A 24,674-nucleotide genomic window follows, 5' to 3' on the forward strand; every position below is an offset into this window, starting at 1 on the left:
GACTTCGGAAACCGCATAAGAAAAAACGTCCAAAAATCAATCAGAGACAACATTCAGAGTAGTTGGAATGTGTGAAGAGATACAATGTGTCAACCTCTTTTGAGTTTAAAGTGCATTAGTGGCAATATGTAGCTTTCTGGTTTGAAACGTGTCGAGCAATAATGGACATTATTGCATGAGAAGGCCACTGTCCATCCTCTCTCCAAAATGTCACCTCTCCAGACAAATTAAATATGAGCTGAATGTCGCGAATATCGGAGTAAACGCATTCTTACACTTTGGAAGCATAATTTTGGATAACGGGCGTTTATCTTCATTGGCAAAGTGCCATTGCCTACTTTGCCACCCGGTTTGCTCGCTCAAATGTACAAAATTGGACTAGGCTTGTATAAGGGAGCATTCACTGACCCAAGTTGATCATCGCCTATTCGCTGTGCTCTTGTTGCAGCACTTGAATACTTAACGCGTTAAGGCTTTTACCGCTTTCTCCATTGTCATTCCTTCTGCGTCTTAGCGTACATAAAAAAAGCCCATTCTATCCGTCCTCTATCCTTTCCGCTATTATGGCACAATCTTGGCATAAAAAAATCTAGTCAAACTTCTTCGGGCAAACTTCAAGGAGGACAGGCAGCGTCACTGAATATTGCCGCATTCAAAATATTGCACCTCGATTAACTCGTATTGGTCAAAGCCATTTTCCCGAGAGGTCTCTTCTGTTCACAATACTGCTTTATGTTCGTTGCATCCTTCTCCCGCAACGCTCTGCCCTCAATCTCGTACTATGCTGCACACTGATTGAGTAGCTAGGTATAGGGATGGACTGGAGTAGCCTATGCTATGCAAGTCTATACTTGTGTTCCATTGTGTAGCTCTGGGAGACCCCCCTACTATTATCACCACTCAAACCGATAACATTCCTAAATGAGAAATGCCCTCTAATCAGTATAAAACAGTAATGTGAACAACTTCCCATTATTCCTATATCATTTATATCCTCCTTTCACCATTATTGCACCGACAGGTAGACATCGGAGTGTCTAATGCCGACAGTGGCCAAGGAACATAACCAACACAGATTTTGCCCCAAATGTTGTGGCAGATGAAGTGTCAAATGTTGGATATGAAATGCCCGATGTGCAGTAACAAGCTTGTAGCTCCCCCACCCGTTATTCTGTAGCGGATGGTATTAATTTATAATGTAACAATTCAGTGACTCATTTCCAGTAGTTTCATGACTGGGAAAGCAGAAAGGAGAATGGAGCAAGGTGCGGAGTATAGGACAACAAAACTGAACCTACCATGCCCCCACGTGGGCAACATGTAAAACTGCAGCCAGAGATACAGCGTAATATCACATTGTACGGTCTTTGGTAATAATATGTACGAGGTAAGACCGACCAACAAGAACGTCGGCCGTGCGCAGTAGATCACCAGCTGGGCGTCTACGAACAGTGGCAATTCAACTTGTGGAATCGTCGGGAAAGGAACAGAATATTAACGCCTATGTTCTGTGGTCAGATACGATAGGTCTGCAAGCCGCTGTGCACGGCCGACCGTCCGGTTGGTCTGTCTTCCCTTTAAAACAATATGTAATTGCGAAATTATGACAAAACATTAATATTGCATTCCACACAGTTTATTTATTCTGTAACACGTCTCTATTCAATAGGAAAACTATATACAATGGCTGTCCCCCCCCCAATCTCAAATTCTGCTGTGGTCAAGCAGCGAAAAGGTCAAATAATCATAACATTTCCCCCAAAACGTATTTCAAACCATTTTGCATGACAGACATTCCTCTAATAGTTTTAGCATTATATTTTTTATTTCTCTCACTTTAATCCCCATTACTGCCATTTTACTGCTCGGTTAGAAGGGAAAAGGATGTCCCAAACCAACCCCAGCCATTATTCGATACACTCCACCAGGTCAAGCCTATTACTACTTTGGGATGGCGCGGAGGGGATGGGGACATCACACATGGGCAATTTAATTCTGTACATTTAAGGCAAGTAAAACCAAATAAAGGGTAAAATAATCAAACAAAAATGAGTAATGACAAATTAATCGTTCACTATTTACATCCAGGAGTTGAAACTTGCCAACCAGATCTGTGTGTGTGTGTGTGTGTGTGTGTGTGTGCGTGCGTGAATGTAACAGGCCATGAGCATAGTTGTATATGTTCAGTCATTTTGAGAGTCCATGTTCACAAGGTGTGTGGGTGCCCATCTGTGTGTGTGTTAACTCCTGGTGAGACTTTAGTCAGGACTGGGACAAAGCTGGTGTCCGGGAGTCTCTCCTCTACAGTCTGCTCCTCTCTGAGACCATTCCATGTCCAGATGTGGTCCAGAACAGCCCAGTCCTACAGGGTATGAGAGCCCACAGGCCTCAGCCACCGATACACCTAACTTCGCAGGCAGTCATCCAGCAGAGACTGCTACATGGACAGAGCAATGAGGTGGTGGTGGTGTGTCCATGAGGTATCCTCCTGGCCTGCAGAAACAAGACTATTAAGATGAGGATGATTAAACACTATAACCCTGATCATAACAGATTCATAGACTAATATTACATCCCAGACCCCCCTGGGTTTAGCATGAGGAACAGCAGGGCTGTCCAGACATCAAGATATATCTAGATGTCCAACCTCATTAAATGGACACATATCCTGAGGAACCTATTAATTACCCAATTCTCCACTGAATACCTATCATTACAATTGGTACAGCAAACCTATTAAATAGGATCTCTAGTCAAATCATTTATGTAGTTCCCCCGTGCCTCTACCTGTCCTACATGTGACTTCAGGTAGCCAGTAACCTATAAAGTCAGCAAAAGTACATCTGTAACAAAGAATATACATTTCCCCCGGTGAGCCCCTTTCTAAAAACAGATGGTCACATCATTAACTTGCCTTCTGTGGCTCTCTGGCGGTCAGTGCAGTATCGTTCTGGTACACTGAAGAATCTGGTCTTCTGTGTCAAGGTCATCCTCATTGTTGTCCTTTCTTGTGGAGAATGCCCAGGGAAAGGCAATCCTTGAGGAATAATGTCCAGTAAAAGAGTAAATACAAGGGGACGGGGCATCATATGCAGTCCACAAACATGTCCATCTCCCAACACTCTGTTCTGTTCTATGATTTGATTAATGTTCAACTAGACCCAACAAAAGCACAAGTGGAAGATGAACAAAGTTTCACCGACTGACCCCACCCTTACCAATCAGTCCATTTTCCAGTAGTTTTGGATTTCGAATGGTTCCAATTGTAAGCCTGTGTGTTATAAAAATATGTTCTCTCCATTATAGTGGTTTCTTTTCTAGAACATTCAATGAATCTCTTTAGAAGTCCATTTAACATCAGGCAGCCTCCATTCACATGGTCCCAACCTGCCAAACCCCATGAGACACGTAGCACAGCATTTTGTGAGGGGGGGGGGGGGGGGGGGGGGGCGTCAAATGATAACCATATATTACGGTTGTCACAGTAAAAAGAAACAAAAAATCCATTCTCCTTTTCCACTTGATATTTTTTCTTGTCTTTTTAAAAAATATAAATACAAAATATAATCCAGACCAGTTAAAGCGAAGATTGTTTCAGTTTGCTGATGACGTACCGATCGTTCCTCCGCCCACATCTTCAAAAACGAAATTGTCACAAGATTTAGGCAATGAGAGAAAAACAAGAGATTCTTAATAGTAGCAACCCAGACATTCAAAGATAAAAAGGAGACCAATTTCTCTTTCAAAAAAACAGCTGCTACATTTTCCATGCCAGTTCCTCGGTGTGTGTATTGTATCGAGGACGATAACAATGCTTGGTGGTGGACAGATGTCTTCATCTTATTACGATATGTTTTTCAGAGAGCATTAAGAGAAGGCAGTGTTCAGCGGTGTCCACCTCGGTTTCATTTACAGTATCTCATCTTCAGGGATTCTAATACTTTATCAGCACAACTCTACTCATTAACTCCAAAATATGTGTTTAAAGTCTGGCTTCATCTCAATGCACTGTTGTACATTTCGGTTTTTGGAATACATTCATTTCCACCCCCCACAAAAATTAAAATGACCAGAGGCAAAAAAACAAAAACACAATATAAAAATACAATAGTGTAGCAGCATCAAAAGTGCTCCATATCATCAAGTCCAAATACTTTTCACTTCGTTTTTAACAGACATTCTATTCAAAAAGTAACAAAAAAGACAGGACTCTAGCTATCAATACCAGGGTTAACACACACAGTGGCAATCGCCTGCAAAACTGCCTGGAAGCAGGAAAGCAAGACCTCAACACCGACATGTCGTTAAAGGCAATAGATCCCCTTGGAAAATGCAAGGGACTTCTCTGGTCTTACCAACTCTCATAACCACAAGGAAGAGAACGATTAAACATAACTTTTTATGGTTCTTTAAACGAGAGTGAGACGAGAGAGAGGGACTGTACTGCAGTAAAATACACCTTGGAAATCTGCCTTGAATCAAGACATCTGTTTTCAGTTTGTCAGCGAATCAGAGCCCATGGACCGTCGTGACTCACCATGAAGGAGGAGAATGAGGGCAGCAACGCACCAATGACAAAACACAGACGGCCAGTCGGGTAACTGGACACCAACGCAAAATACCTTCATGAAGTCATTTAGGGGATGAGAAGCTGGTGAAAGATTGGATGAAAAGAGCCCTCTCCACTCTCGCTTAGAGAACCCATGTACAAAAGAACATACACATTCATTGGCTACCAATCACTCATGTACATTTGACATGGGCACAAATTGCATACATTCTTCAAAGTAAAAAAGTTTCATGGAACAAAGTAAAAACATGGCCTTTTTATGCATCTCTGTAAGCAATAAAATTGTGCAGGCTTTAAGTCTACCACAAACCCACCAGCATTCAAAGAAACATCCTTTTCTTCCACTACTTATCTACAAGTAGTTTTGTTTGTTTTTCTAAGTGCAAACCTTCAAGTTTTTTTCTTAATAAAATGCAAATTGTTATAGCTTTACATTTTATATAAAAACTTTTTAAAACTTTCAAAAAAAGAATATACTTTCCAAAAGAAATCCTGATCACCCCCACATTATTATCGGAGATGTAACCTCCAGTTCCTTACTTAGGTATGCTTGCACACACACATCCACATGTGTGTATTCATATTGTAGACATAATATATGCAGAATAGATGCGCATTTTGCATCATAAAAACAAAGAAAACAAACTGGCAAAACTTCATTTCAAATATTGAAACCCCCTGTGATAAAGTGCATTAGTTTAGTTTAAGGTGCTTAACTGTAAGAAGTGAGGGAGGGTACTCTCCGCACCCCCCCACCCCCCCTCACACAGAGATGAGGGAGAAAACACTACTTTACCAGGTCCTCATCTATGAGGGGGCAAAGTAGCTCAGCAGTGCACATTCGTCATTGTCTGTGTGCGTGTAGGTGAGTGTTTGTGTGTGTGTCAGTGTGTGTTGTAATCCAGGTAAGGCCTCAGGTGGATTCAGGTAGATGCTGTGGCTCAATAATCCTCCACTCTTTCCATCTCGCCCAGGTTCATCCTGTCCCCGGCGCCCAGGAACGAATATCCTGCAGGAGAAACACCATGGTTCATCTCTATATCCACAACTAATATTGATTCTACTACCTGTATATACAAACAATCAACTGCACAATACTTCACTCCTTTTACAGTTCCCTTTTTACTGTGCTGAGAGACATTTAATAAATGTACTGCATGTATTATTATTATTATTATTATTATTATTATTATTATTGACTGTGTGTCCACATACCTAAGATGCTAGGGTCGGAGTGAAGCATCATGGTCTGTTTCTTCTTCATCTTTGCAGCCTGGCTGTCATACATTCCTCCCTTCCCCATCTGGGCTGCCTGGAACATGGACTACATAGGGAGAGGACACCGTAATAGGGATTTGCTAATTCCAATATGTGGTCTATAGCATGAGAAGAGTATAGATGTGATTTATCAAGAAAGCAAATACATGTTGGATGACTAAATGGTCATGAACTGAGGACAGAGCCTACCTGGATAGGAAAGTTGTTAATGGACAGCCCTGCAACTTCTTTTGATAGCTGGTGAGGGAGAGGGATGTTGGTTACTGATAAGGTCTTCTACACCCACGCAGCTACATACACACACACACACACACACACACACACACACACACACTGAACAAAATATAAATGCAACAATTTCAAAGATATTACTGAGTTACAGTTCATATAAGGAAATCAGTCAATTGAAATAAATAAATGAGGCCCTAATCTATGGATTTCACATGACTGGGAATAAACATATACATTTACATTTTAGTCATTTAGCAGATGCTCTTATCCAGAGCGACTTACAGTTAGTGAGTGCATACATTATTTTTTTTATTTTTATACTGGAATCGAACCCACAACCCTGGCGTTGCATATGCCATGCTCTACCAACTGAGCTACATCCCTGCCGGCCATTCCCTCTCCTACCCTGGACGACGCTGGGCCAATTGTGCGCCGCCCCATGGGTCTCCCGGTCGCGGCCAGCTACGACAGAGGCTGGATTCGAACCAGGATCTCTAGTGGCACAGCTAGCACTGCGATGCAGTGCCTTAGACCACTGCGCCACTCAGGAGGACAAAAGGCCACTCCAAAATGTGCAGTTTTGTGTCACAGATACCTTTTTTTTTTTTACTGGTGTTAACACCATTTGCCTCAAGCAGCATGACATCTCCTTCGCATAGAATTGATCAGGCTGTTGATTGTGGAACGTTGTCTTACTCCTCTTCAATGGCTGTGAGAAATTGCTGGATATTGGCAGGAACTGGAACAGTGTTGTACACGTCGATCCAGAGCATCCCAAACATGCTCAATGGGTGACATGTCTGGTGAGTATACGCAGGCCATGGAAGAACTGGGACATTTTCAGCTTCCAGGAATTGTGTTCAGATCCTTGCGACATGGGGCCGTGCATCACCATGCTGAAACATGAGGTGATGACAGTGGATGAATGGCACGACAATGGGCCTCAGGATCTCGTCACGTTATCTCTGTGCATTGAAATTGCCATTGATAAAATGGAATTGTTTTTGTTGTCCATAGCTTATGCCTGCCCATACCATAACCCCACCGCTACCATGGGGCACTCTGTTCACAACGTTGGCATCAGCGAACCGCTCGCCCACACGACACCATACACGCGGTCTGCCATCTGCTGAATACAGTTGAAACCGGGATTCATCCGTGAAGAGCACACTTCTCCAGCGTGCCAGTGGCCATCGAAGGTGAGCATTTGCGCACTGAAGTTGGTTACGACACAGAACCGCAGTCAGGTCAAGACCCTGGTGAGGACGACGAGCAAGCAGATGAGCGTCCCTGAGATGGTTTCTGAAAGTTAGGCAGAAATTCATCGGTTGTGCAAACCCACAGTTTCATCAGCTGTCTGAGTGACTGGTCTCAGACGATCCCGCACGTGACGAAAACGGATGTGGGGGTCCTGGGCTGGCGTGGTTACACATGGTCTGTGGTTGTGAGGCGAGTTGGACTGCCGAAGGTGGCTTATGGTAGAGGAATGAACATTAAATTCTCTGGCAACAGCTATGGTGGACATTCCTGCAGTCAGCATGCCAATTGCATGCTCCCTCAACTTGAGACGTCTGTGGCATTGTGTTGTGACACAAAACAGCACATTTTGGAGTGGCCTTTTGTCCCCAGCACAAGGTGCACCTGTGTAATTTGTAGTCGCTCTGGATAAGAGCGTCTGCTAAATGACGTAAATGTGCCCTTGAGCAAGGCACTTAACCCTAATTGCTCCTGTAAGTCGCTCTGGATAAGAGCGTCTGCTAAATGACTAAAATGTAAAATGTAAAATGTAATGATCAAGCTTTTTAACCAGCTTCTTGATATACCACACCTGTCAAATGGATGGCTTATCTTGGCAAAGGAGAAATGCTTACTAACAGGGATGTAAACAAATGTGTACATTTGAGAGAAATAAGCTTTTTGTGCATATGGAACATTTCTGTGATATTTTATTTCAACTCATGAAACATGGGACCAACACTTTACATGTTCCCTTTATATTTGTGTTCAGTATACATACAACACACACCTGTTGTTGTTGCTGCTGCTGCTGCTGCTGCTGCTGCTGTTGTCTCTGGTGGTTGGCTTTCTGTTTGGCACGGCGCTCCAGGAACTGCTTGGCAAACTCTTTGGCTTCCACGGTGTCGCCCAGGTAGGAGCGGATAAAGTCATGGACCTCGTAGGGAGACTCCACCTCCTTCAGGTAGGCCACGATGGTGGCCACTGCTCAGAGGACGACAACAGATATTTACACTTAATAAAGAAAGAATAAAGAGAATAATGGTCAAGCGCTGGAGCCAGGGAGTCTGGCAACTAAGGAGGTGTTTGTGTAGGTGTGAAGGTGAGTGATGACGTTTCATATTTGAGAATATTCATTGGGCCGGACGCAGGGAGACATTTCCAGTGATGTAGGGAAGGAGGGAGAGCGTTTGTTACCGTCCAGTGAGGAGGAGGAGTTGTTAGCGGAGGTATTGAGCACATGCAGCATCTGTTCACACCAGGTGGTGAAGCCATCCTGGGGCTTCATGCCCTGCAGCAATTTCAGCAGCTTGTCCTCGTCCTCTGTACGCTTCCTCCTCAGCATGTACTGCTCACTGCAGGGGTACACGGAAACAACCATTACACACATACAGAAACACAGGCCTTCAAACAGTTTACATACACACAAAATGTTAACACGCAGCTTTAAACAGAGGTTTACATGCACACAGTGTGAGCGTACACACACACAGGGAGGTGTACCTGAGAGATGGACTGCTGCGGCTGTTCTTCATGCCCATGTTGCGGAGGCTGTTTTGGTTCTTCACAGCCTCCTCCCAGACACCCATCCCTCCAGAGCTGCCTTTGGGCTCCATGCCCCCACCAGACCACATGCCCACAGACCCCTCACCCCACTGGCCCATAGACAGGCCTCCATGCTGGGGGAGATAGAGAGAACAGAGGAACATGGGTCACACTACAGTTTTCACTGCAAAGAACACCAGAATAATTATTACTGAATGATCAGTGAATTATTGTAATGTTTGTTTGTGTGTCAAATAATCCCATAAGGGATGGGTTTGCCAACAGGCAATTTTACACAAAAATAAAATGTAATTCATTCATATGGGCATTGTAATAAATATTCTCAGAACACACATTTCTTCTCAGGAAACTCATACAGTTACACAAAACCTTCCTGCTTTGAAATGGAATAGACATGACGGGACAGGCCGTTTGAAGATCTTGGGGTTGTGTGTCTCTCCTCACCCTGTCTCTCTGCTGCTGGGCCCTCTGGTGCTGTGCCTGCTGTTTGAGCAGCCTCTCGGTCTCCAGCTCCAGCATGCTGAGGCTCTTGCCTTGCTTGGAGAGGGCCGAGGCCTGGGGGACGCTCCACCCTGACCCGGAGCCAGAGCCACACCCTGAGCCCCCGGGCTGGGCCTGCTGCAGCAGCTTCATGATCAGCTCCTGCTGCTGCCGACACTGCTGCTTACGCCTGTACAGCTCCTCCTCCTCACGCCTCTTCTGTTCCTCCTGCTGCTGCCTCCTCTTCTCTTCCCGCCGCTTCCGCTCCTCCTCCTCTCGCTTGGCCCTGAGTTCAGCCTCACGCCGGTCCTGGAGCTGGGGTAAAGCGGACAAACGGAGAGAGAGTGTCAGAGAGAGAGAGAGACAAGTGGGGAGATCGAGAGAAAACAAAACAAAGATATTACCTTCTGTAGCTGCTCCAGGGTTGGCCCCTGAGTGGAATGACTCATGGTTAAGTCCCATAGGTTGGCCTCACCGCCTAGAAGAATGGGCCAGAAACACGTTACTGACATACAATGTCAATGTGTACAAGGACATCTGCGTGAATTAAAATATGTATAGCTGAGGTGTATCAGTGTGGGCAGATATGAAAGAATAAAAAAAAGTTGCTTGCTTATACAGATTAGGTCAAATATTTTGGCACCCTTGCACTTTACAATGAGAGTGCGTTTGGAGCAGAATATTATCTTTTCAAAACTGGTTGAATGGTTATTTTTACCCTGTAAGCATCTGCAAATGACCACAAGCAGGATAAACTACACTTGCTGTGAATCACTTGCCTCCAACAAAATTAAATATAATTTTTTATAAATTTAGTCAAGGCCCTTTTTGAAGAAAAATCATCATTTCAGTTTAGATTTTTATTGTTGTTGTCCTGTGCAGTTGTAAATCAAATATGTGTTTACACATATTTGTTCAATTCAAACTTATTTTAGAGGAAAAAGCAAATCCTGCATGGGGGCCAATATACACTGCTCAAAAAAATAAAGGGAACACTAAAATAACACATCCTAGATCTGAATGAATGAAATAATCTTATTAAATACTTTTTTCTTTACATAGTTGAATGTGCTGACAACAAAATCACACAAAAATTATCAATGAAAATCAAATTTATCAACCCATGGAGGTCTGGATTTGGAGTCACCCTCAAAGTTAAAGTGGAAAACCACACTACAGGCTGATCCAACTTTGATGTAATGTCCTTAAAACAAGTCAAAATGAGGCTCAGTAGTGTGTGTGGCCTCCACGTGCCTGTATGACCTCCCTACAACGCCTGGGCATGCTCCTGATGAGGTGGCGGATGGTCTCCTGAGGGATCTCCTCCCAGACCTGGACTAAAGCATCCGCCAACTCCTGGACAGTCTGTGGTGCAACGTGGCGTTGGTGGATGGAGCGAGACATGATGTCCCAGATGTGCTCAATTGGATTCAGGTCTGGGGAACAGGCAGGCCAGTCCATAGCATCAATGCCTTCCTCTTGCAGGAACTGCTGACACACTCCAGCCACATGAGGTCTAGCATTGTCTTGCATTAGGAGGAACCCAGGGCCAACCGCACCAGCATATGGTCTCACAAGGGGTCTGAGGATCTCATCTCGGTACCTAATGGCAGTCAGGCTACCTCTGGCGAGCACATGGAGGGCTGTGCGGCCCCCCAAATAAATGCCACCCCACACCATGACTGACCCACCGCCAAACCGGTCATGCTGGAGGATGTTGCAGGCAGCAGAACGTTCTCCACGGCGTCTCCAGACTCTGTCACGTCTGTCACATGTGCTCAGTGTGAACCTGCTTTCATCTGTGAAGAGCACAGGGCGCCAGTGGCGAATTTGCCAATCTTGGTGTTCTCTGGCAAATGCCAAACGTCTTGCACGGTGTTGGGCTGTAAGCACAACCCCCACCTGTGGACGTCGGGCCCTCATACCACCCTCATGGAGTCTGTTTCTGACCGTTTGAGCAGACACATGCACATTTGTGGCTTGCTGGAGGTCATTTTGCAGGGCTCTGGCAGTGCTCCTCCTGCTCCTCCTTGCACAAAGGCAGAGGTAGCAGTCCTGCTGCTGGGTTGTTGCCCTCCTACGGCCTCCTCCACGTCTCCTGATGTACTGGCCTGTCTCCTGGTAGCGCCTCCATGCTCTGGACACTATGCTGACAGACACAGCAAACCTTCTTGCCACAGCTCACATTGATGTGCCATCCTGGATGAGCTGCACTACCTGAGCCACTTGTGTGGGTTGTAGACTCCGTCTCATGCTACCACTAGAGTGAAAGCACCGCCAGCATTCAAAAGTGACCAAAACATCAGCCAGGAAGCATAGGAACTGAGAAGTGGTCTGTGGTCACCACCTGCAGAACCACTTCTTTATTGGGGGTGTCTTGCTAATTGCCTATAATTTCCACCTGTTGTCTATTCCATTTGCACAACAGCATGTGAAATGTATTGTCAATCAGTGTTGCTTCCTAAGTGGACAGTTTGATTTCACAGAAGTGTGATTGACTTGGAGTTACATTGTGTTGTTTAAGTGTTCCCTTTATTTTTTTGAGCAGTGTATTTGACCGCATCTGTATAAAGTGTGCTTATATAAAGGTGTACGTGAAGCAGAGAAAATGCAGCGTGTTCCTCTTCAGTACCTGACTGCTGGGAGGCAGAGGTATGCATGTCCCACATGGACCCATTATCTGGTACTGACATTGACCTGTTCATCGAGGGCATCATGCTAGAATCTCCACTCCTGCAAATAGACACACATTAGTACACTCACAAATACCATCACATACATCACGTGTGTGTGTGTGCCTACCTGTTCATGTGCTGGAACCTCATCTGTAGTTGCTGGTATAGAGCTGCAGTGGCTGCCTGCTCTAACTGTTTCTTCAGAAGCTCCTGGTCCATATTGCCCTAGAGAATAACGTGACCTACAGGGTTACCATACCGACTATACCAATGCTTCAGACAACACCCAAGCACACCAAATACACCACTATGCTAGAGATTCTCTGCTCTGATAGACACATGATGATACAGCTACAAGAGACAACACTCAGTAAAACACATTATTTTGCCTAGACCACTGAAGTACCCTGCTTTAACACTCACAGAAAATATGTTTACCACAGTCAAGTATCTCTGTGCCTTTGCGGTACTTGGATTACCCGAAAAACTAACCACACACACAGACCAGTGAACAGAAACAAACAACACTCGTTGACTCACAGAGGACCCCCGAGGTGGTGGGGGCTGTCTCACCAGCAGGGGTGGGGGGGAGGGGCCGGGGGAGAAGGGAACGCGCCCCCACATCTTGATGACGTCACCCAGGGCCTGGAAGCCCTCATCACAACCCCTCTTTACCAGCAGGGTCATGGTGAAGTAACCTGCCTGGAACCACTCACACATCTCCACCGTGGAGAAGGGACCTGGACCGGGGGGAGGGAGAGAAGGAAGACAAGATATGATTACGTATCTTTGAGGTATTATAAGCAACTAGTATTGATACATGTACACTACCGGTCAAAGGTTTTAGAACACCTATTCATTCCAGTTTTTCTTGACCTTTTTTAAAAACTATTTTCTACATTGTAGAATAATAGTGAAGACATCAAAACTATGAAATAACACATATGGAATCATGTAGTAACCAAAAGTGTTGAAGATTCTTCAAATAGCCACCCATTGCCTTGATGACAGCTTTGCACACTCTTGGCATTCTCTCAACCAGCTTCACCTGGAATGCTTTTCCAACAGTCTTGAAGGAGTTCCCACATATGCTGAGCACTTGTTGGCTGCTTTTCCTTCACTCTGCAGTCCGACTCATCCCAAACCATCTCAATTTGGTTGAGGTCGGGGGATTGTGGAAAATAGTAAAAATAAAGAAAAACCCTTGAATGAGTAGGTGTTCTAAAACTTTTGACCGGTAGTGTATATAAACGTTAAAAATCATTGTGAATGTGTGCGTACGCATGTGGATATCTGAAAAGGTATGTGTGTCTACCTTGGATCTCTGCCTGGGGGTCCTTGTAGAACCACTTCATGGCTGCCTCGTGGGAGAGTGGCAGGGCACTGTGGGCCGAGTGGGAGTGTCCAGCGGTGTGCGCTTGTGAGTGTGGGGCTGGGTGTGTGTGAGAGGTGATGGTGTGACTCTCCTGTAGTGCTTGAGTGAAACACTCCTCCTCAAGGGACGTGTCCTGCAGAGAGGCCACCATCTTTTCAGCCTCCTACAAGGGAGGCAAAGGGAGAATACAAATATGAACATTTACATAACACACATTCACCCAGTATACAAGCGGAATCGTAAGCCTGACAATAAATCCAGTATTGAACGTCAAATCTAATTGACAGGATAATGCAACCCGCCTCGTACCTGTTGCAGGTGCTTCATGCCCTCGTCCTCCTCTGCTTCTCCCCCTGTTGAGGGGAGGAGAGATCCGAAGGAGGGAGGAGGCATCAGGCTGGAGGTAGTAGTGGAGGAGGGGTCTGGGCTGAGCTGATCACCACTCCCTGGAAGTGAGCTGCCTGTGAGACCACAGAGAGAACAGGGGTAGAGAGGATGAGGCAAGTACTACTGTAATAGGGCCACTACTGATCATACAGGTGAAACATCCTCTGGAGCAGATACCAACTGATGCCCACACCACACACAGTGAAGATGCACAACATCAGTAATTCAGTATTTACCTTCAGCGGGCACGTGGTTCGTTTTGGAGGGGTGGGAGATGGGTGCCTCTGTGGCGCAAGGGGCAGGAAGAGGGTCTGAGGAGGGAGGAGTCGTCGTCTTGTACTTATCCTCTCCCTCACCTGCTGCTTCACATTCATCTAGAAGGAAATGAGTAGAGGGAGAAGGGCTCTTCTATACATGCTGATTAAAAGTTATTCTGTTAGTTGTTTTACTAAAGCCAGGGAAAGCATCAAGTCTCACCTCTGTCAGCGTAGTTGTCCTTGCCTCCCTGACCATTCTCCTCCTCTTCTTCCAGAGCTTCAAACTCCAGATCCTCTTCAGTGATGGTGTCCTTAGAGCCTTTCTGCTTGGACAAGCATGAGGGGCTCAGAATAGACGTACAAATAACATGCAAATACACACACTTTGACGAATACAGACAGATCTGACAGCCAGCCAACAGACACACACACCTTGATGCACATGAAGGCCCCAGAGGAGTCAAATGTGCCCATCTCTCCATCCTCCTCGTCGGTGCACCACTCAGGAAGGCCGTCCTTGTTCGACTCCCTGCGGGGGGCCTCGCCGTCACGGAAGTCAAACTCAAACTTCCGCCGGCCACCATGATCACGCCAGCCTGCAGAACGAGGACCCCCATCTGTGTTGTTGAGGGAGTGTCCATCAGACATGGTGAAACATGCACAAATGTATTCTGGGTATGAGTGGTTATGTGTGCATGTACCATCACGGCGGGCTCCTGCAACTCTCCAGGCTGGCTGCTCTCCTCCTCCTCCTCCTCCTCCTGCTGCTGCCTCTTCCTCCTCCTCTCGGAGGGTACGCCAGTTGTCGCTGTCGGCACGCCAGGAGTCCTTCCTGCCCAGAGGCCCCGCCTCTTCAAACCCTGGCCGCACTACTTCAGCACACCTGATTGCCTTCTCAAACCTTGGCCTCTCAGCTCTGACAGAAGGAAAGCCCATAGTTAACGGGATAGTTTAAGACCTTCAGTCTAGAACATGGAAAACTAACCTAAATATACACAATAACCATCAATATGATTGAATGATAACCATCTGGGGGTGAGGGCAGCGTAGTTTAGGAAAATGAAAGCAACATGGTTTAGGACAGTGAGCCTACCGGTCATCCCAGCTTTGGCTGCGGAGCATTTCTCGGCCACGACCGAAGCCCACCTCTCCTTCATCAGGACCTCCAGGAGCTCTTTGGTAGAATGCACCATCACCTCTCCCTCTCCCTGCACAAACACATCATACATCCATTCTAGGGCCTATTCAGCAGGTGAATACATAGCCAGCAGATTCAACCCGCTTGCTTACAGCTCCACTAGGGTCGGACAGGCTTCCTGTGTAGATTAAGAAACAGCGGAGCCGGCGTGAGATATGGTGCAGAGAACGTACCTCAATCCAGGAATGAGAAATGCGCTGTACTCCAAGTTGTCCCATTATCCCAACTGTTACACTGAAGTTTGAACGACTGCTAGTTTTTAAATAAACTGCCCTTTTCGTCCTCATGCTAGTTAGCAGCAGCCATTATGCAATGGCAAGTCGCATTGAACAACAAAAGAGCTGATTGGCTGACACTGCCATTCCAAAATGACTGCTGTGGCTTCTGCTACAGAACGAAAAGGGCAATCGTTCAATCTTGGTGTAAGAGTTGGGATTAATGGGACAATTCGGAGTACAACGCATTTCTCAACACTGACCGAGGTGTGTTTTCCCAGCCATATCTCGCACCGGCTCCGCGGAGACTTAATCTACACAGGAAGCCTGTCTGACCCTAGTGCAGCTGTAAGCAAGCGGGTCTGATCTGCTGGCTAGTGAATACATTTCTATGTGTAGAGTTGCACCGTCCTGATCACTCCAGGTGGTGACTAACTGACCTCTACCTCCTCTGATGCCTCCTCCACGGCCCCTAGCCACGCCTACAGGGGCGGCCCCGCCTCCCTTTCCCATCAGCCTCAGCACAGCCACACTGTTCACAGACATGGAGAAGTTTCTCTGCAGGACAAAAGGCAGGTGGGAGCATGACGTTAACAGAATGACATTTTGTCAACCTACACTGAAGCAGGATCTCATCAGCACATTGTGGGTAAAAGTAGCAGCTAAGAGCTAAGATTTGAGAGAGTTGACCCTGGCCAAATTCTTCTCAGTTCATCAGAGCAGTGAACCTCTGACTCACTAACAGCTCCTATATCTCCTGCAGTCTCACCTGCTCCTCTTCAGTTAGAGGCTCCAGGGCCAAAGGCTGCACAGGCTCATCCTGCAGGATAGCAGCAAACTCCTTATCCTGCATGTCCTCTGGGGGCTGAGAACACAGTTTGCTTTACTTCATACTAGGACCGGGACAATACCAGTATCGCGATACTCGTTAGTATCGTGGCAAGTAAACAAAACACGAAGCAGAGTTAACTTCAAGAAAACAGCCCTAATGTTGGAAAGAAACGTGGTCATCCAGAGTCACATTTATTTATTTTCCAAGTTAAAGCACACAATATTTCGCATACAGCAGGTTTTTAAAGAACCAAAGAGTTGTCTGCTTTGCATTTTCCTTTTTGCCATGGAAAACAATAATTGCGATACTAGTATCGTCGCAGCCCTTGCTCATATCCATTAATCATAGCCATCTGTTACGGATACAGGTATCTGTGTCTTTTTGTGTTTTTCCTCTCCTTCTGCCCTAATCACAGGTGTCCTGTATGTTCCTGATTGGTGGTCATTGGGGTGTCTGCTGATTGCTGAGGTGGACCAATCAGTGGACATTCCTCTGCATTGCACCACCTGTTTCTGGTTTTTCAATCACACATCCCATTGTTTAAAAGCCGGTCAGTTGTGTTTGTTGTTAGAAGACTATTTTCCGTATGCGAGTATGGATACTGTGGTGTCCTGTGTTTTGTGTACTCACTAATTTGCTGGTTACTCTGTTTGGTAACTTTGTGTGTTTCTGGGAAAAGGGGAAGTTAAGCAAGCTGCCCTTGGGCATACATTACCCGTAGAAAGAAAACTGTCTATAAACACTAGTTAGACCTGAGCGGACCACCCACTGTATTTTTGTATGATTAGCAGTAGTTTAGCGGTTCTTGAGGCAGGCAAGATCAGTTTAGGGGTGTTTTACACTATTGTTTCATTTCTTGGGTCCTGCTCAGCCCTTTTTCCCAAACCTTTACCGTGTGTTCACAAATAAACATTTAATGTTTGACGGTAGTTTATGGTTGTCGTGTAGTTTTTGTTCTCCCTGTTCCATGTCACGATTCTAATTTGCATGATTTATGTTACGGGTCTCTTCTCCATCCACCCTAGACATTTAAAGCCACGGGGTTCGTAACACCATCAATATTTAATATAAACACCTGTTTGGAATCTTCATTAAAGAGTGAATCACTCATTACTGTACATACGCTCACCTTGTTATCTTTGATATAAAGTGCTAGCATCTCCTCACGGCCATAGCGGTAATCAGCCAGCTTGGACTTTGGCATTGCTGGAGAAGGAGGGGGGGACGTCACACTCCCCCCTCTGGATAGTGCACGGAGCCTGGGGAGAAGAAATCACCATAAGTACAATCCATGCATTAATAACACTTCAAATTCAATCATTATTACTGACATAATAGTACTGGGCCATGTGTAAGAGCATATCCATTTATTTATCTTCACCTCAAGTTTAGGTTGGATATGCATCGCCCATTATCTTCCCCTAGACAACTAAGGGCAACAAGCAGGAGCAAAATGAAAATACAGTACACAATACACCACCGATGAGGATTAGCTTTTAGTACAATTTGGAGATGTGGTGTTGTTGGCACTATAGCAAGAATGTATGTTTGCGGTGCTCTTATTGAATGATTGGAGTAGGGATAAGGAGAAGTCCAAGTTGCAAAAACATCCCGAGTGAGGCATTTTTCAAGGACAACTTGAGGCATCCCATTATTTCAGCTAGCTATATAGAAGATGAAAACAAAATGGGGTTCTCTTTTCTTTACATTCTAAAATTGAAATTAATAAGGTAATGCACTCATTCTGAAAACAAGACAATGGGGAAGGAAAGAATGCAGTGTGTTAGCTGGTGTTGAGAAGGAGTAAATGAGGAAACAGATTGGGGCAGTAAGGGGGGAGAGAAGTGAAGGACAGGGTGAGTAAGGGGGGGACCCCTAAAATAGTGAAGATGTGCTTTAATTTACTGACATATAAGATCAATTCAATGAAAAACAAGAGTTGGTTATGGGCTAGGAAGGTAAGCAGGGAGGAAAAAGGAATGAATAAGTTAGAGAAGGAAGAGATGCGTCACCATTCTGGGCCGAAGTTAAGTGTTTCAGCAGTCATACTCCTCTCTTCAACTCGAGCTCAAGGCTTCTGTTGGCACAACAAGGGCATCAGTCAGACCACATCATGGAGCCACATCATAATCATAAATCCCCAAAGTGGACATTTGATTGTATTAAAATACTATATCTTATCCTACACAGTTCAAAGACTTGTCCCCAATAACATACATCCCCAACATCCACATCTATGACACAATGTTATCTCAATCTGTCTGGGCAACTTTACAGAGTGAGTAGAGCTCTAACCTTGGCCAGAGGATTGGACCAGTTTCGTCCAGATACGATGAGGGAGTTAAAGGCTACTTGGTTCTTCTGTGTGCAGTGGTTTAGAGTGGGCGTGCTCAGACCACACAAATCTGTTAAGTTGAGCAAATAGCTGCCAGGCTCAGGGAAAGGGGTTCGGTGAGGTGACGGAGGAGTGGCCAAATGTGACAGCAAGCTCCCCAATCAAAAATAAACAAACTCAATTTTCATAGACAAATAGCACCCGTAATTACATCAACATTGGAGTTGATCATAATGACTATGAAGCAATATTGTGAAGAACAGGAGATGCACAGGGAGAGACAAGTGTCATCTTCACGTGCATTTATTATTCCTTGCGCTTCGCACTGTCTTCCTACTCGTGCTTGATTATTTCTATGTTCCCTCCTTTCCTCCAAACACCTGGGGAAACGACAGAGACAGCAAGCGACAGTGAGAACGAGATATTCAATTCTGTGGTCACAAATGGCAAGTTCAGTGTTCAGCATCCAAATAATATTGACCAATTCTGCAGAAAGGTAGAGATTACTGTTACAACTGACAAGGGTTTTCACTTGAGTTGCATACATTTAATTGACAGTTCGTAGAGTTTGACCACTGTGCAGTATATTTCTCCTAGCTTAGATGAAGGCTAGCCAAGAATTCTCAACTCCACGATAGGGATGGGCACCGTTAGTTATGACCCGGGCCCCATAAAAAAACCATACCGTGTATGTATGTATATATATATATATATATATATATACACAGTGGGGAGAACAAGTATTTGATACACTGCCGATTTTGCAGGTTTTCCTACTTACAAAGCATGTAGAGGTCTGTAATTTTTATCTTAGGTACACTTCAACTGTGAGAGACGGAATCTAAAACAAAAATCCAGAAAACCACATTGTATGATTTTTAAGTAATTAATTTGCATTTTATTGCATGACATAAGTATTTGATACGTCAGAAAAGCTGAACTTAATATTTGGTACAGAAACCTTTGTTTGCAATTACAGAGATCATACGTTTCCTGTAGGTCTTGACCAGGTTTGCACACACTACAGCAGGGATTTTAGCCCACTCCTCCATACAGACCTTCTCCAGATCCTTCAGGTTTCGGGGCTGTCACTGGGCAATACGGACTTTCAGCTCCCTCCAAAGATTTTCTATTGGGTTCAGGTCTGGAGACTGGCTAGGCCATTCCAGGACCTTGAGATGCTTCTTACGGAGCCAATCCTTAGTTGCCCTGGTTGTGTGTTTCGGGTCGTTGTCATGCTGGAAGACCCAGCCACGACCCATCTTCAATGCTCTTACTGAGGGAAGGAGGTTGTTGGCCAAGATCTCGCGACACATGGCCCCATCCATCCTCCCCTCAATATGGTGCAGTCGTCCTGTCCCCTTTGTAGAAAAGCATCCCCAAAGAATGATGTTTCCACCTCCATGCTTCACGGTTGGGATGGTGTTCTTGGGGTTGTACTCATCCTTCTTCTTCCTCCAAACACGGCGAGTGGAGTTTAGACCAAAAAGCTCTATTTTTGTCTCATCAGACCACATGACCTTCTCCCATTCCTCCTCTGGATCATCCAGATGGTCATTGGCAAACTTCAGACGGGCCTGGACATGCGCTGGCTTGAGCAGGGGGACCTTGCGTGAACTGCAGGATTTTAATCCATGACGGCGTAGTGTATTACTAATGGTTTTCTTTGAGACTGTGGTCCCAGCTCTCTTCAGGTCATTGACCAGGTCCTGCCGTGTAGTTCTGGGCTGATACCTCACCTTCCTCATGATCATTGATGCCCCACGAGGTGAGATCTTGCATGGAGCCCCAGACCAAGGGTGATTGACCGTCATCTTGAACTTCTTCCATTTTCTAATAATTGCGCCAACAGTTGTTGCCTTCTCACCAAGCTGCTTGCCTATTGTCCTGTAGCCCATCCCAGCCTTGTGCAGGTCTACAATTTTATCCCTGATGTCCTTACACAGCTCTCTGGTCTTGGCCATTGTGGAGAGGTTGGAGTCTGTTTGATTGAGTGTGTGGACAGGTGTCTTTTATACAGGTAACGAGTTCAAACAGGTGCAGTTAATACAGGTAATGAGTGGAGAACAGGAGGGCTAACAGGTCTGTGAGAGCCGGAATTCTTACTGGTTGGTAGGTGATCAAATACTTATGTCATGCAATAAAATGCAAATGAATTACTTAAAAATCATACAATGTGATTTTCTGGATTTTTGTTTTAGATTCCGTCTCTCACAGTTGAAGTGTACCTATGATAAAAATTACAGACCTCTACACGCTTTGTAAGTAGGAAAACCTTTAAAATCGGCAGTGTATGAAATACTTGTTCTCCCCACTGTGTGTGTGTATATATATATATGTCCATTCTTAAATAAAGTTGAGTTGAGAATTCTTGGCTAGCCTTCATCTAAGCTAGGAGTAATGTACTGCAGTGGTCACACTACGAACTGTATAGCCTACACAGGTTTCACGCACGTAGCTTGTTGTTGGCACTACAGTCAGAGGCTCCATGTGTAGCAATGTAAAGTGGGAGATCTCTAATCAATGCAAAATTGTATTTACATTACGGAATTAAGTCAGCTAAATGAGAAAGAGTAGTCTACAACGAGTAACCGACAGGTAGGCTGTTTAATCTGAATGGAGTTGTTGTAGATAAGGACGGGGAGTGCAGCAAAAATATCCTCAACTAGCTAACATCTGGCTATTTTAGCCAGTATTTTTTTCACAGTAAAGACAGGCACTGCCAGATGGGATGATAGACAACCTATGACATTTACAAGATTATCTAACTAGCACGAGTCAGTGGTTACCTTATCTCTCTCCCATGCACACACCACTGGCCATTCCCCACCCTGCTGCAGCGCGTAAAGTTTATCCCGAGTCGCGCAAGGCTATGCAACAAACAAGTGTCCAAGTTTAAACAACGTTTTTAAAAAACATGTTTTCGACTAAACTAATATTGTCCTGTAACTGTGTTTTTTTCTTTGGGTGCTGCAATCTGTAGTTTTTGATAAAAATTGAATTTTACACAACCTCCGGCAAGGGAGCCGTTGTTAACGCAAAAGGATCAGCCCTGTCACTGCACGGTGCAATTTGACACAGGTCACATCAAAAAGTTATAAAAAAACGACAGATTGCAGAAACGAAATAAAAGAATGTACTTTCACAGGACAAACATAGGTACATGGTACGCATGAAAGAATGGACATCTTTCGTTAGTTAGTAAGATTGTCTCACCCAATGTTCAAGAAAGGCCTTTTTCCCTTTATTCAGATTACAACAACTCATTTGCAGTTATTTGAAAAGGAAATCATCTCCCAAATATCACTATTTCTAAAACAAGCCATAGAAAGTTGGTTGCAATTTCAATTTAATCCTCCAGAAACGACAGAACAAATAATGCAACAAATATTGTGGTTAAATTCAAATATACTAATTGACAAAAAACCTTTATTTTTTGACAGAATGTTTAAAAAATGTATAATCTTCGTAAATGATATCATCGGTAGGACTGGTGGAGTTATGTCACACATGCAGCTAACAAAAACATATGGAAATGTCTGCTCTACCCAAAATTACAACCAAATAATTGCAGCCTTACCGCAAAAATGGAAGAGGAAAGTGGAAGGGGGAGAAAGTAAGGAACTTGTCTGTCGGCCTTGCATTAAAGAACATAATTGGTTAAGGAAAACTGTGATAAATAAAAAAGTATATCAGTTTCACTTAAGGACCAAAGGATTGAAAGCCGTCTCATATAGATTGCAAAATAGTTGGGAAGAGATTTTTGACGTACCGATCCCATGGCATAGTGTTTATGAACTGACACGCAAAACGACACCGGATTCAAAAATTAGAATCTTTCAATTTAAATTATTATATAAAATTATTGCTACCAATATAACGTTATTTATATGGGGGATACAATCTTCCCAGCTCTGCAGATTTTGCTGTGAAGAGACAGAATCATTAGATCATTTGTTTTGGTTCTGTCCATTTGTAGCTTGTTTTTAAACACAGGTCCAGGAATGGCTAAAGGATTGCAATATTTACCTGGAGCTAACCTTGCAGATAGCATTACTGGGTGATCTGAAAAGTCATAGTCAATCGATCAATTATATAATAATACTTTTAGCAAAAATGTTTATTTTTAATTCACAATCTGTAGAAGCAATGAGAATAGAAAGGTTCAGAACTTGCCTACATGCAGGAACGCCCCATATTGGGGGCCACAATCACACACTATTGAGATGAAGGCCAACTTCATTAACCCCAACCTCGGTTTGTAAACTATTCAGAGCCAACTAAAGTAGCTAGCTAACTATTTTAACTAAACACTTTCACATTGGCTAGCTGGCTAACTTTTCAAAAACAAACATGTCACAGCCAACCGGTTCTTTAGAGGATACACAAACGTTGCCATTTAGCTCAAATAAAAATTAGCAAAGCCAAAATGCACTCAATGCAATAGTGGTGTTTCGATTAACTTCAATTAAATTAGCCGACGAAACTACACAGTGAAGGAAGTTTATGATTAACTCCAACGCTGAGTGGAGCAGAGAGCAAGTTTTGTGGAATTCAGCTGCGACTACATCGATTTGCCTACGGTCAATACTTCAAAAAATTTAAATTATGAAACACTTACCTTGTACCCATGTTTGTCCTCTGTAGTTGCGTACCTTTCTTTGCTGAAATCCATAACTACGTCAATAAATGTTAATCAAATACAACCACCAACTGTTTGGTTACTGTTACTCCAAGATGGCAACTCTGCACAAATGCCAGTTGAATCTCAACAGTCGGTGGTTGTATTTGATTAACAGTTCATGAAAAGGTTTGGATTTCAGCAAACAAAGGCACGTAACTACAGAGGAGAAACATTGGTACAAAGTAAGCATTTCATCATCGAATAAAAAAAATAGTCTTGACCTGTACTCGGAGCTGAATTCCACAAAGCCTGGTCTCTGCTCCACTCCGTTGTTGAGAGTTCATCAGAAACTTCCTTCACCATGGAGTGATTTAGTCAGCTACAATTAGTTAACTTGGCTAACGTTAGATGACAAACCATCTTACTCTTAGCTAACTTGGCACAATGCACGAGGTAGTTAGGTATTTACACATTCGAACAAATCACTTCAGATAACGGGCGCATGTTAGTGAAAACTTGAGTTTCATTTGAAGTTGCGCAAGAGCATTTAGCTAATTGAACCAGCTTGCTAAAATGTACCACCGTATGTGTAACTAACTAGCATACCTATCTAAATAATACAGAGGATTAACCATGAAAAGCAGTGAGCAGCCCTTCACCCACCCCGCCCTACTAGTCTCGCGCAGGCTACATCTCAACTTTAGCCCGCTGCTTTGGCCTGTACCTTTTGCTAACTAACGTTAGCTTGTTTGCTAACGAATGCCTAACTACCTAGCTAACATGGCTGTACAGTGCGCGAACGATGTTGTTAACTATGTTGACACAATCCAGCAGGAAAGAAAATAGCACTACCGTTAGATTATTCTAATCAGTAAACAGTATAATTTATTCCATTGCAGAAGAACACGTTTGCGTAAATATTTGTTCCAAATTCGACACTCACCTTTCGTTGAAAGCTGGTCGCACTAGCTAGCCAGCTAAGTAGCCAGCTAGCCAGCTACAACCTAGCTAGCTGGTGGCTGCAAATGTTACGAAATGGAAATGTAGCTAGTTAAATCCAGTTAACATATGCGTGTATTTCGCAATGACCTGTATATCTCAAGGTTACGTCCTTGCAACTATTTGTTGAATGTTTGATTAATTAGCTCTACTTTCCTCTGACCAACGTTCGCTGCGAATATGTTCACAACTCGCTTTCTCTTCTTGTTTGTGTTTTAGAAAAATGGCCGTCCTCCTTGCATCATTTGACAGCTCTGTTTTTTTCTTCTATCAAGAAGATGGACAAACTAGTTTTTGGTGCATTACCGCCAGCTCTCGGGCTGGAGTGGGACAAACAAGTCTCTCTCTCTCTCTCTCTCTCTCTCTCTCTCTCTCTCTCTCTGTCTCTCTCTCTCTCTCACTCACTTACTCACCCA

At 44.3% G+C, this 24,674-nt stretch overlaps 1 protein-coding gene and 1 long non-coding RNA gene across 7 annotated transcripts; both read right to left on the reverse strand.

The window, feature by feature from the left end:
- Window positions 1–1,803: 1,803 nt before the first annotated feature.
- On the reverse strand, window positions 1,804–3,446 carry LOC311118996. Its single transcript, XR_014611890.1, has 2 exons — window positions 2,915–3,446; window positions 1,804–2,493 (listed from the first exon to the last, which is right to left on the reverse strand). It is a non-coding gene; the product is annotated as an uncharacterized lncRNA (long non-coding RNA).
- LOC311118994 (GRB10-interacting GYF protein 1-like) lies at window positions 3,447–24,524 on the reverse strand. Of its 6 annotated transcripts, none has more exons than XM_084193743.1 (25): window positions 24,203–24,524; window positions 18,596–19,015; window positions 18,313–18,377; window positions 17,682–17,729; window positions 17,430–17,559; window positions 16,238–16,333; window positions 15,909–16,026; window positions 15,149–15,263; window positions 14,757–14,971; window positions 14,488–14,672; window positions 14,276–14,378; window positions 14,035–14,172; window positions 13,721–13,872; window positions 13,352–13,574; window positions 12,577–12,776; window positions 12,164–12,261; window positions 11,994–12,094; window positions 9,766–9,839; window positions 9,326–9,676; window positions 8,819–8,994; window positions 8,513–8,670; window positions 8,106–8,299; window positions 6,038–6,085; window positions 5,786–5,894; window positions 3,447–5,579 (listed from the first exon to the last, which is right to left on the reverse strand). In XM_084193743.1, exons 3-25 carry the CDS (start codon window positions 18,345–18,347, stop codon window positions 5,512–5,514), a joined length of 3,135 nt encoding a protein of 1,044 aa, XP_084049869.1. In that variant the 5' UTR covers window positions 18,348–18,377; window positions 18,596–19,015; window positions 24,203–24,524; the 3' UTR covers window positions 3,447–5,511. The 6 variants fall into 6 exon arrangements, with proteins under 6 accessions (XP_084049869.1, XP_084049871.1, XP_084049870.1 ...); XM_084193745.1 differs by having other exon boundaries at window positions 15,915–16,026; window positions 24,203–24,523; XM_084193744.1 differs by lacking the exon at window positions 18,596–19,015.
- Window positions 24,525–24,674: the final 150 nt, after the last annotated feature.

The sequence above is a fragment of the Coregonus lavaretus genome, assembly GCF_964263955.1.
Source record: "Coregonus lavaretus genome assembly, contig: HAP1_SCAFFOLD_441, whole genome shotgun sequence".
NCBI classification, from domain to species: Eukaryota; Metazoa; Chordata; class Actinopteri; order Salmoniformes; family Salmonidae; genus Coregonus; species Coregonus lavaretus.